This window comes from Indicator indicator, chromosome 6, assembly GCF_027791375.1.
Source record: "Indicator indicator isolate 239-I01 chromosome 6, UM_Iind_1.1, whole genome shotgun sequence".
Taxonomy (NCBI): Eukaryota; Metazoa; Chordata; class Aves; order Piciformes; family Indicatoridae; genus Indicator; species Indicator indicator.
In genome coordinates this window covers 33,102,489-33,116,127 of record NC_072015.1, presented here as the reverse complement: position 1 = coordinate 33,116,127, position 13,639 = coordinate 33,102,489, and the positions used below count along the sequence as shown (strand labels likewise).

General features: G+C 41.6%; 1 protein-coding gene across 1 annotated transcript; it reads right to left on the bottom strand.

Annotated features, from left to right (window-relative positions):
* Positions 1-347: 347 nt before the first annotated feature.
* Positions 348-12,865, bottom strand: GALR1 (galanin receptor 1). Its single transcript, XM_054381611.1, has 4 exons — positions 12,782-12,865; positions 10,939-11,982; positions 3,883-3,948; positions 348-665 (listed from the first exon to the last, which is right to left on the bottom strand). Exons 1-4 carry the CDS (start codon positions 12,863-12,865, stop codon positions 348-350), a joined length of 1,512 nt encoding a protein of 503 aa, XP_054237586.1.
* Between the last annotated feature and the right edge of the window lie 774 nt (positions 12,866-13,639).

Sequence of the window (13,639 nt, the reverse complement as noted above, 5' to 3'; positions counted from 1 at the left end):
GTGAGACATCAGAAAGTTACTTGTTCACGTCAACGTTTCCTTCTTGTATATTTGCGTGTTTGCACACCGTATGCTTAATAAGAATACAGACATACCATCTCCAACATTTTTTTTTCTCAAGTACATTTTCAAGGTCCAAGAGCTTCATTTGACAAAGCTATCTAAGAGGCAAAGGATTAGCCCAGTTTTCTTACATGCCAGTTTCACAAACTGTTGCACAAACGCTTTAGTACACTACATACCAATTCGCTTTACCAAGATAAACCCGGGATAAAGCTCATTGTGCTTTGTTTTCTAGGTGTTTAGTTCACACAAATGAAGAGCCAACATACAGAACTTGCCCAAGTTCACACGTGTGTACAGTTGGTAGACGGTGGTGTATCTATCCGACTTTTATTCTCCTTTGCATCATTCAGAGGTGACTCGTTGCCTATCTGGCATTTGAAGACTTGTTTGTAGGCCTTCCTGAAATTTTCGGAGAGAAATGCATATATAATCGGGTTCACTGAAGAATTGCTGTAAGCCAGGCAGTGTGCAGTTACTCTGAAGAGAAAGGAGGCTTGAGTCAGGGGGAAAACTCCAAATTCAGCCCAGAGATGAATCACGTGATGCGGCAGCCAGGAGATGCCAAAAACCACCACCACCACCAGCACAGTCTGTGCTGTCTGAGACAGGGAAAGGAAAACACAGATGTCTGATGAGCACTTGAAGAACCAGCTTTAAATTCGCTTCAAAACCACTATTTTTTTTTTTTTGGGGGGGGGGGCAGGTAGACTGAGAGAGAACACACTTTGCAGTCTTTATGAGTGATTTTACTCCATTACCTGTGTGGGCTTTGTTTTGTATAGAGAACTACTGCAAGGAGAACCTTAGCCATGCAAATACCACTATAAAAGACAAATGTGTAACCTTGCTCAAAGGTAAAAGAACGATGCTCCTGATTCCCCACACAAGAGGCTAGCTTTTTCTGAGGTGGGCATAAGGTTGATGTAAAATGGTGATAACATGGGTCTTTGGGAAGTCTCATCCAGATCTAACAATCTATATTTTGGTACGGTGCACAAAAATTGTTGAACAAAATTCCGAGAGAGATCTATCACACATGAAGACAGATTGTGGAAGAGCTTAGAACAGCCAAACAAACACTTTGGTCAAGCGTCTACAAAAGGAACAGGGTTTGGTTTTGGGTGTGGATTTTTGGTTTTGGTTTTTGTTGGTTTTTGTTTTGGTTTGGTTTGGTTTAGGTTTAGTTTGGTTTGGTTTGGTTTTTTTAAAATCTCTCCTTTAAACATAAAACTTCCACAGAGGGAGTTCATGAGGCAACATTCTGGGATACAACCAGGGATAAGAAGAAAACAGTAATGAGCTTGAAATTTCTGGTGATTGTGTATTGTCAAAAACGATCTGGAAATCAAACACTGAATTTAGAAAAATGAAACACAAAATAACCTCTGTACTGCCTCCTGACTCCACTTTCATTAGTAACGAGAGGAAGTGCCATCAAGTTCACCAGATCCATCCAGACAGATGCAGTATCTGTGTAGTGCAGACCTTTCAGGTACTGAAGGTATTCTGCACAGTGGATTTTGACTGTCAGTGTTTTCTTTATCCTTCACTTTCTTCAGAAACAGCAGTTAGTGCTTTGCAGTAGTTCAGCTAATTAATATCTACTCCTTTAACAAATACCTCTTTCAACTAAATCACTCTCCCAATAAAAGCCTAATATTAATTCCAAAGCATGTTATGGGCCATTATCATTACTATTTTAACTCTATGTTAACACTTCAGGCTCTTCTTCACAGGCAAAACTAACCCAGAGGCCACAGACTGATGAATACTGCAGCACAGAGAACTTCTAGACTTTCTACTCGTCTATGGAGCTTAGTCTATACTTCTTGAACTGATCAATGCTCAGGAGTAATTCAGACTGACCTACCTCATAACATGACTTACAGGGGGGGAAAAAAAGTTCCATTTCTGTGGCAAAAGGTCAAATTAACTTATGACAGATATAACTGTTGGCTAGCAAAAGCTCGCAATAGAAACCAAAGGACATTATATCTGTAGTAAATACAGTATTTTTTAGTTTCAAGGATTACTCTGCTTTCACAAGCTGCTCCTCTACTTAGTTCTATGGAGTTTAAGTCCTTTGCCACTAACAAAATGCCACACAAATATTTTCTCATTCAGGTCTCACTAGTATAATACATGCTAAGACGGAAGTATAAATTAAGATCAGCTCTTTTATGATGCCTTCAAAGTGTAAATATTCCAACTGAAAACAGATTGTTTGGGTATCACATGAACAGTTACTTCAAAAGAGGCATAATATTTCAGTTTGTTCAAAATTAAAAAAAAATTACACCAGAAAAATCACTGATTTTCAACAGACTGTAGAGATAGATACACTGGAAAGCAGAGGCTGACTAGGTTATTTTTGATGGTGCCCAGCGATAGAACAATGGATACAAGCTAGAGCACAGTAGGTTCTACATCAACACAAGGAGGCACTTCTTTACTCTAAGGCTGACAGAGCACTGGAAGAGGCTGCCCAGAGAGGTTGTGGAGTCTCCTTCTCTGGAGACCTTCAAAACCTGCCTGGATGTGTTCTTGTATGGCCTGTCCTAGGTGGTCTTGATTTAGCAGGGGTGTTAGACTTGATGATCTCACAAGGTCCATTCCAGCCCCTAGCATTCTGTGATTCTGTTATTTCATATCTGCAGGATAAGGAATTTTGCATTAGGAACCCTCACACCATCTGGTTTATCCCGTTAGTCCTCCTAAATCTAACTTCAGAGATGACTTTTTCAAAATCATCACTATGCCTTGCAACCAAGATAACCCTAAGAGAAAACAAAGTTGCTTTGTAAAACATGAGTTAGACCTTAAGGAAGAGAAACATATTTTCTAAGGCAAAAAACATTATGGGCTGCCTTTTTTTTTCCCTTTGGTTACTGAACTTTCATATGTGGCAAGCAGTCTTGAGAATATTTGTAGTGCTTTTCCCTGAAGCTATGAAAGCTACTTTCTTACCAGATCTGACTTTCACTTGCAATTTAAAGAAAAAAAAAAAAGTTAATTTTTGGAGGATATGGACAGATATTTCCAGTTTGAGAAGAATTTAGATGAGAGTAGGGATGGCAACATACAGAGTATCTTCAAAAACTACATCTCTGACCTTGAAGACATTAAGTGCAGAAGTATGTAAGTTTTTTACAGAATCAGGGACAAAATGTTTTAATTCTAAGAATTAAAATCTATCAACTAGAGAAAATAGAAAATGCATAAGTAACAGATTATTTATTCCCTGTTGAGCCCATGTATATCTCATTTACACTGCAGACAGTCTGCATGCCCATATGGTAATAGTGATCAGATCAAATGAAGAGCTATAGCCTAAGGGGTCTTTCTGACTCCACATTCATAAACTGAGAAGTTAGTCAAATAAATACTGTGGTCAACTCTGCCCTAAAATAAGAACCATATTATATTAACTGACAAATGCAATATTTAAATGTTAAAATAAAATCAGCTGGTTTAATAAATAAATAAAAATTTACATATTAGGGAGAAATGCCTGTGAGGGAAAAAACAAAACAAACACAAAAACCCCCACCAAATGTTACAGACAGCTTATCCCTCTGTGTGTAAATTTCAGATGCTTTAAAGTTCAAAATATGAGGATCTCAGATGCACTGCAGTGGAAAACTCAGATTAAAGAAAAATATTAAATTCCAACCTTGCTAAATTCAGAAAGACACCAAATAAAGCATTAAACATTTCATTCCCTCTTTACATTTTTGGCAATAAGAAATGTAACAGCAGATTAGCTTAACCATAAAACTAAAACAAAAACAGATACTGGTAGCCAAAGCAATCTACCTTTTTCTTGGATGCTTCTGACTTCTTTGACATGTTTCTCAACTTCTTATGCAAATGATTAAGAACCTGAAAAATATTAATTTACATCTTGTATTTCACCATGTCCGAAAATTGAAACCCATGTATTTTAGCTTATGCTCTCCAGTGCTGCAGGAGCTGCTTACAGACATTGCTGATCCAACTTAGGCTTTTCAGAAGTGAACAATATAAAATCCAAAGGAATTACATATCTGTACCCACGTGATTTAACAAATACAAAGCAGACCACAACTGCATTCTTACACAAAAATGCAGACATATTCCATAACAAATACATACTACAAATGAACAAGGCAACAAGTGGAAACCTATTATGCACTTAGAATTAGCAATCCTTCTTCCATAAAAATGTCACTGCCTGTTAATTTAAAATGACCTTCACTGTATGTAACATAAAAAGTGTGTATTTTGAGTCAGAGCTTTTCTGAGTCACCTGCATAATTTGCTTTCTTCAGCTAGATGTCTCATTACTATAATCAGGATATCGGTCTTTGAACGAAGCTTAGGCTTTCAAAAACAATTTATACTAAAATGTATCTCCCATGAGGCATGACCTTTGTTAACAATTTGGTGATAGTTGGTCATGTACCTGTCACAATTAATTTTTTTAAATGTCTCAAAGAGGCTCATCATCCACATTCTCACACAATGGCTTACACATAGGATGTTGGATAATGAATGCAGAGAGGTGCATGCCTCTGTCTGCAGTCATTATTAGCTGAACCTAACACATTCATATGACATAGGCACATGGCTGAATATGTTTAACAATTTGAAAAACATAGAGAATAAAAAAAAAAAAAAAGCAACCAACCAAAAAGCAACAACAACTAAAAAGATGCTCAGTTAAACTCTAGGGTTTAATTCAAAATGGCAAGAGGGAATTTTTAGAGTGCCAGAGTTTAGAGCTCAGTTGGGTGATGATGATGCACTTTATATAGCTCTGAGATGAACTGAGAACGTTCTCATAGGTAAGATCATCTAGAATGAAGAGGTGAGATCATCCAGAATTAGAAAAAAAGGGTTTTTAAGGAATGTGACAATACATTTTAAGGCTTATAAGGAGACTTCTTGGGCTGGGGAAAAGGGTAGAGACTCAAATTCTCTTCTATCATCTGCTTTCTACTACCTAACCACTAGCTAACCACTACCAGGACAGACACCAAACAAGAGGACTAACACCCAGCTAACCACTACCAGGACAGACACCAAAGAAGATCTCTAGACCTGACCCCTTTGCTCGATCCCACTCTGGCACTGGATTCTTAGAAACATACATAATGAATTGAAATAAAGAAGATGGTATTTGTGAATAACTGTAGCTCACCAGTGATTGCACTTTGAAAGTACCTACTCCCAGCTGCCAGTGAACCACAATGATAATGATAAAAATAAAAATTGTAACCACTTAACATTGAAAGTGTTTACTTGTATATTAACGTGTTTGTGCATAAAAGATTCAGACCTCCATGTACTCCTTGTTCTGAAACACTACCCAGGCTGTTACCAAGGCTTACCAAGGTTACCAGGGCTCGGGAAAAGCCAAGGAAAGATAAACAAGTTTTCTCACAGAAGGTGATGTTTTGGACCTTCTTTGTTCTCCAGGATGAAGCAGACCAGAAGGAAAGGACAGAAGACCTCTTGAGGTCTGGCAGAAGAACATTTTGATGGCTTTCTGGTTTACACATTCCTTACCTGTCTGGTGTCACCATGTATAACAGCTGAATTACTTAGTCCACGGGATAAAAAAATGTAAATGAAAAAAGCAAGCATGGGAGAAATACAGTGAAGTTCATTTCTCATCACTGCTGCTTCACCTGTTGTGGCCCCTTCACGAAACCTACAATGATGGGTTGTTTCTACTGCTGCTTTGAAAATCCCATCACCTGCCACCCAGACACTGTAATATACTGCCCTTTTCCCTCACAGTTCAAAACTGAACAGAAATCAGAACTGGAAAGTCTTCTTTTAAAGTTACAAACATATTTTCTTTTTCTCCCCCTGAAATTTTTAGCACATTTTTTGCATTTCATCTCTCTTGGGAGAAGGATGCAATAGACTAAATTATTATGTCAGAAAAAAAAAATTGAGAGGGAGTTTAAGGTTTAGATGGTAATCCTCCAATGAATCATTCTCAATTTCCTTTCAGATTATATTCATTATATTTATTTCATATAAAAGTCTCTGCAGTGAAATTGTGCTGGGTCTACACAGCAGCATACTAGATGGTATGCAAACCAGCAGCAAGAGAAAAAGGTAGAATTTTATTATCTGCCAACAGCAATGGAACAGCACTCAGAGACCTACAGAGAATGCTATGGAGGGATATGAGGAGCCATGTTTATGCACAAACACTACAAGGCAAATCAAAGACACTTCTCCTCACTGTCCTGTGCAAATTGAGTGTTCTCTGGGCCAACGAATCATTGTTCCTCTAAAGTGATCCACAGTCACTTTGCCTGCATAAATAATAACTCAATATGTGCCCCTTAATTTGTCTGAGGTTATTTACCTAAAGTCTTTTAAAGCTAATAGATTTGCATTTTTAACTCGTGGAATGAAATACCCACCTTGCTAAAAATTAGGTCACAGCCTGCTCCTACAAAGTGTTACATTTTTTAAAAATTCAGCTCTGTGGAAAAATTAACTCTTTACATGAAACTTTTATAGTTCTGGTTTTCATGTACCTGTTGATCAGACATCTTACTTGGTTCTCAAGGAAGGTAGAGCTTTTCTGTTTTCTCAAAATGAGGATGGTGTGCTGTGGGAAGAAAGCTATGCTGTAGTGAAAGAGAGTGTAAGGAGACTGGTAAGATCATAGAAGTACAAGAAGTTCCAGTCTGGTCCAGAGTGCATTAGCACAACTACCACCAATGGCACATGGGAGTCATGGATTTTATCTGCAGACTACACAGTCATTTTCTTTTTTCTGCTCCCCTCTTCCCCTTTCCACCCCCTCACCCCCCCCACCGCTACCTGTTTCAAGGACTACATTCAAGATAGTTTGAGAGCCAAGGATGATGTGCTATGACCAAATAAAACTGAGAAAGGGAATTTTTCCAATAATGGAAAGAGGAAAAAATGGTTTAAACTTTCTGTACCCACACAGAAGTCTACCACAACGTATTTCTTGTCTGGCTATGCATAACCATTCCACTGATTACACCTTCACTATCCACCACTAAAAATCACACAGCAGGATAGCCTGCCCAAAGTCATTTTATAATAAGAATGAAGTGCTTGTTTAACAGAACCATAATGTAAGCAATACATTCTGAACCATCTTTTATAGTATGAACCTGATTTCAATTCAAGTGCCTCTGCCTGCAATACATTTTTTAAAGTAATGCTGCTACTTCTATTATCACAACATATCCTTCACCCTCTTTGGTTTAATAGTGTGTCGCTAATGTGTCATACTCTTTAGGTTTTCTTTTCATTTTAGTTTAATAACATTTTCCCTCACTGCTCAGCAAAATTTAGATATAATATCTCAAGCCAAGAACCATATAAGCTTGTATTTTATGTTGAGGCTTCTACTTTTTATGGCTTACTTTTAAACAAGTCTATAAATCATACTTGACTTCCATGAATTCACAATGCTCAGAATGATAGATAACAATGGAAACATTCTTCAGGCAAGAAATATTTCTTTTTAAAAAGCTGTTAACATTATATAGCTATAAAAGGAAAAGTTTGATAATGATTTTTGGTGTCTAACCTAAAGGTTTGATTAAAGGAGGCCTCATAATTGGGTACTCAAAAGCAGAGGCAACTCAGTTGTCAAACTGCGCTACCACGGCAGTTCTCAATGGTGAGAAGCTCGTTAGGACTAATTCATTACCTTGCCCTTTAAGAACACAGCAGTGAGTAAACATTTTAGCAGTGCTACAAAATGCCTACAAAAAGTCAGTATCAGAAAGATGGAGCAAGTAACATGAAAAGCAAGTACACAGCACTGTGACTCAATATCTACATAATCACTGCTCCTCTGGCTAGAATAGCAAGGTCAATTTAAGAGCAGATCCGTGAGCCAACAAAAGCTTGTTTCCTCCAGATTTGTGATTTCTTAACTATGTGTTCCCCATAAGTTGTGTCTCCTTCATGAGTACGTGCTACTTAAGAACTCTTCTTCCCATAGCTGATCTTGACATTTAACAGCTGAGTGCGAACAGACTCTCCTTAAAAGACAAAGGGTTATGGAGACTCTCCACCTTCTTTATTGACTTCGGTTTTCACAAAACTAGGGAAATATCATTCCTTGTGATATTTTCACTCCTCTATTGAAGTTGGCTGGAACTGAACCAAAGTTATTTGTGGAAGAGAGGAAATGGGCAGCTGTACACTCAGGACACAGAGCACAATATCATAAATCTCTGCCTTAAAAACATATTACATGAGATCCCCAGTTCTGATTCTGTGGGAGGATGCTGTTTTCAAATACCTACCACTATTTCAGAACTTCTGTAGGTTGTAACAGTATTGATATACACCAGGGAAAATACAAATCTCCCTTAACATAATTTAAGAAAGAGTGACAAAGAAGTCAGCTCTGTGCTGACTGACTCTGTGCTGGTTTAGAATGCCTAAAATACCAGACTTTCAAAACCGAAAGTTCAGTTGTAATTTGCTTATAAAAGAAACAGAATTGCTTTAAAGGAGTCTGATAAAAAGGCAATATATTCAAATGGAGAATGAGTCTCCTTTGTCTTAATCTACTGTATCAGAAGAGTGCACTATTTAGCTGATCCACAGTTGATGAAAGCCAGTGAAGTCCATAAGAAACTAATGTGTTTGGTTTTATAATACTTCTGAGGCCATTGCACAGCAGTGATCCTCTAGCCCTGTGTGCACTCAGAAGCCAAAATACTTGCTGCACTTCATAGTCCTTTAGAAACCGACGCAAGCTCACATTGACCACTTTGCTTGAGACCTGTGAAAGTAGCAATGCCTTTGACAAATCCCTCTCCATCACCCAGCCCCATGTGCCAAAATACTGCAGTTGGAGATTTGCCAGTGGTTCCTAATGAGGGTGGGAATGAGTCTTTGCCCTGCAAGGTACCTCCAATAGACTTGTACAAGCCAAGGCATTTTTCATCTTCACTGACACAGATGGGAATACCAGGTATCTCCTAGGTATCTCCCAGAACTCAGGTTGGATTTTCCAGCCTGACACCGTGGCACACAAAGTTGTACATAGAAGCTCAAAACATATCACCATGCAAGGGTTAGATCCTAGCCTGGCACTAATTTAAGAATAAGATTGTAGTTGCAATTTTGAACGGCCCTGATTTTACAAAATGGTCCTGGGCACACATCTCACACAGGATTGCTTGATTGGTTTGGGCTTTTGTGGTTTGTTTGGTTTCTTGGTTTGGTGATTTTTTTGTTTTGGTTTGGGTTTTTTTTTTGGGGGGGAAGGGTTTAAGCTACATATTCATACTACTATTGAGAGACCTACTATGGTAGTGCTTTGTAACAACATGGTGTGTTATATTTACTGTGCTTGCATTTTTTTTAAGCATAATTACTCTCCTCTCTACTCCATCTTCCACTGTGGAAGGCTGTCACAATTTTGAAGTGTTTGTTTTCAATCTTCTGCCATATAATTAGAATTTGAAGGTTTGTACTTTATGCTGAAACTGAAGGTGTTTTGGCTTTGAAAAGCAGAATTCTTAATAGCTGAAAAGCTCTCTCTGCACACATTCTGTAACATTCTCCTTGATATACGTGACAATTTCTTAACACTCTGATAATCTATGGCTACAGCAAATTTCACCCTTTTCACAACTCTGTCATATTCACCACTGTAGATGAAACACCAGTGTATCCACCCAGGGAAAGCAGAATTCAGTTTACATATGAGGGCATATCTTCTCCATTTGTCAGGTCAGCCTTGTTTCATTACAAACAATAATTTAGAAATATTGTACTTTGAGTTCCATGTAACTTTGTTTTAGCAGAGCAGGATGCTGTTCTAGCCTTAATTTGCACACCACAGTAAAGCTGATGTAATACATGCATAACTGAAGAGAATATAAAATTAGTTGTTCAAATTAAATATTTAAATTGCATCTATTGAGCTTGCCAATTAAAGAACTGACCTCTGAACAATTAAGAAGTCCTTATTTGCAAGAGTAGACTTATCCTCTCAAATGTAAATTACTGTGTAAGGAGAAATCCTGGCACATAAACAGGAGGATCTCTGCCTAACTCAGCAGGTAGCACACAGTGCTCCAGATCCTGTCCAGCAACAAGGAGTGGACCCTGTGTTGAAGGCTGCAGTCAACATTCACAGAAAACTATGACAGTTTGCCTGAGCACAAAAGTCTTTAAATACCGTTATTCGGGCATCCTTACCACTTTTTTCCTGACGAGATCCCCTGCTCCCTAGCACCACCTACCCTCACTGAAGTCAGAGATACTTTTCCCATTCACCTCAACCCTGGAAGACAGGGCTTACAAGGACCAGGCAGCATAATGCATCTCTTGCTCTTAGCATGCTATCTGGATGAGACCAAACTGGGGATTTTGAGTCATTTCTAATTGCGCTGCGTTTTAAAGAATGCAGTCCAAACAACTTGTTGTGGTGTTGGACTTGTGGTGTTGGACTCCTCATACAGCACTGCAAGAAAATAAGGCAGTTGTGTTGACAGAGAAAGCAGCAAAAGCAGCAAAGCACTGAGGATTCTTAGCACTTTGCAAATAGGATCTGGCAGAGAAACCCCATTAATTTTCAGAACATCCACTCTCCCTGCCCCATGCAATCCTTGTCCTGAACTGGGTTACACACAAACACAGACACAAACACACATGCACACATGTCCCAAGTCATCCCTCAGCTATAAAACCTGCCCTCTCCCTTTGCAACACAAACTCACCCCTGCCACGTTGCCTCCTGACACTCTCATGTTTCTTCACATGCCCAGGGATGGCCACACAGCCCATGGACATCTGTCACCAGTGTCCCCCCCCATCCATTTTACATACACTTTACCACCACCTGCATTGCCCCACCTTGGCATAGCAGAAGGAGATTAGTAGCAGTGGGAGTAGATATCCGAAGACAAATGTGCAAACCACGTAGACCTTCTTATGGCGTGGGTTGGGCCAGTGCTCCCAGCAAAAGGTCTGGTTGCTGGCCTCACGGTGGAAGAGGTGCTGGTGGTGAGCCACAGGTGAGGCCATGGCGAAGGACAGTGCCCAGATGAGCCCTACACCCAGCAGTGCATTGCGGGAAACACGCAAGGCTGAGGAGCGTCGGGAGTGCACAATGGCCACGTAGCGGTCCACAGACATGGCCGAGAGTGTGAAGATGCTCACCAGCATGGAGACAGTGAAGAAGTAGTGGATGAACTTGCAAATGAAGGCACCCAGCACCCAGGTCGGGAGCACATAGACCGTGGACTGGAAGGGGATGCAGAAGAGCAGGTAGGCCAGGTCAGCAATGCTCAGGTTGAGGATGAAGATGTTGGTGGTGCTGCGGCGCTTGCCTGGCTTGCTCCTCGACAGCACCGTGATCACCAGAGAGTTGCCCAGCACCCCAAGGGTGAAGATCAGGCCGAAGACGACCAAGGTGATGAAATTCTCGATGCCAATGCCGAAGAGAGGCTTTCCCTCCGCGTCCGGCAGCCTAGAGAGGTTGAAGTCCCCGCGTGGCGGCTCTGCCCCAGCCCGGGACAGGTTGAGAATCGCCGTCTCCATCCTTCGGTTTGCTGTCGGCCAAAGTTCCCGCGGGCAGAAGACGGAGCTGCTGCTGCCCCGCACCGCGAAACGCGGTGAGGCGGGGGCGGCAGAGGCGGAGGGAGGGAGGGAGGAGGGTACCGCCGCACAGTGTCCCGACGCTAGCGGGGGCGCAGCATGCGCGGGAGGGTGCGGATGCTGCGCGGCAGCCCCGGCCGCCCTTGGCAGGCAGCGCGCTCCGCCCGCCTGGCCGCGGGGCCCGGCCGCCCCCGCCACCGGAGGAGGTGCTCCGGCCGTGCACCCCACTCTGCGCCCGGGCCCGCCCCGGGAAGCGGCGGAGCCTCCGCGTCTTCCTGAGCTGCAGCTGCTGCTTCTCCGCTAGACAGAGCCCCGCTTTGGGAAACGAGTAATGGGGGAAATTTCCCCACCTTTTATTCTCGTCTATTTCGCCCCCGGCCTGACGATCCGCGGACAGGGAGCCGGCCGGCCGGCCGGTGCTGGGACGTCCAGCTGGATTGAAACGAAACTCTCTTAGACGGAAGATGAAGCTCCTGCCTGCACCCACCGCAACAGGCAGCCAGCAGCAGGAGTTAGTCCGAACTATGCTCAGTATTTTCACCTCGTTCCCAGGTTTTCATTAATCATGCACTAATATGCAGTAGCTCACAGGACAAAAGGTGGCAGATGTTGTTAATCATTCCCCCACCACAAAAAGACAAAGCTAAAGGAGAAGCCAGTCCGGCCGCTTTCCACGCTGAAATGGCCAAGCCGGTGCTTGTCCGCCGTGGCTGCAGGACCAGCTCCCTGCTGAGGGCAGCCACAAGCAGTGCCTAAAGGTGCCGATATGAGAGCGCCTGGAAAGTGAATCTTTCCACAAAAGTCAGTCTTCTCAGGACTTGAACGAAATGTAAAACTTCCTCCAGTACATGGACGCGAGTTCATGTAAACCCTCGCACAGACACACGGAGCTCGTGAACGGAACAGATCTACCTCAGTGCTCTCAAACATCGCTTTTCATATTGCCAGTCAGTGAGCTAAAGCTGCTTGTGTTGTGTTTTATTTCTCTTGTCTAGGGACCTTGCCTTCTAGTGGTTAAAAGCCTCCCTGTGACACACGGCAAAGTGGTGAGGGTGCAGGCTGGGCGGGACACGACGTTTTCAGACGCTGTCCTGCTGACGCAGGAGCTCAGTGTTGCTCGCAGGCGTTTCCCCGCGGAGCAGTAGGACTGCTCAGGGTAGGGCTGCTCAGATGTGCCCTTCATGGCAATGAGCCTTGACTTATTTTGTAGTCAGCACTTTGACGGGGGTTTTCTACCTTTCCTTTTGCTACTTACGCTCAGACATCTCAGCAGCTGCACATCATCTGGCTGCAGAGCTACTGACTTCTGCAGATCAAGGTTTTAATTAAACTTATGTATGGTCTGGTCCATTGTGTCCAAAGGACCAGATAATGGGAGAGCACAATTCGGTTTCTATAGATCTGAGAAACTTTTATTTGGATTGAACTGTTTTCTATGTCTGTTGTAATTTAGTTTACAAGTTTAAACCGTATTAAGCAAAAATAAATAAAAATTCCTGCAAGACTTGTGGGTTGGGTTGTTTTTTTTTCCTAATGGGCATACCTTACAATTTGTTGACGTGTTTGATTACCATGCAGACCTACTGGTCTCTGCTTCTGTAAGGGATGTTATTTTGATTTAACATTTCTAGAATATGTCAGGTATTGTGGACTTTTTGGAAATTATCTATTGTGGAAATGGATAGAAGGCTATAGATTTCCTTAGTGTTGCTGATGCCTGGGTTTGCTGCTATGAATTCCTTCATACAGTTTCATGCAAGAAATATTTCTGAATACTGCTGGTGTTTTGCGCTTGAATCATATCTTGCTGCCAGGCATCTCTTTTCTAGGATGTCATGAACACAACCCCAGCCTGGCTGAAGTTGATGCTAACATTGCATTGATCCTAACTCTCCAACTGAAACACAGTGTTAGTCCTCACCACTCATGCTTCTATTTTCTTAAGAAATATCTTTTG

Coding starts and splice junctions, on each gene's coding strand:
- GALR1 (XM_054381611.1), bottom strand. CDS start 12,865: ATGAAGGGCACATCTGAGCAGCCCTACCCTGAGCAGTCCTACTGCTCC. Junction 11,983..12,781: donor GAGCAACACTGAGCTCCTGC/GTCAGCAGGACA, acceptor GGCTCTGTCTAG/CGGAGAAGCAGCAGCTGCAG. Junction 3,949..10,938: donor TCTCCTTCTGCTATGCCAAG/GTGGGGCAATGC, acceptor AATATTTTTCAG/GTTCTTAATCATTTGCATAA.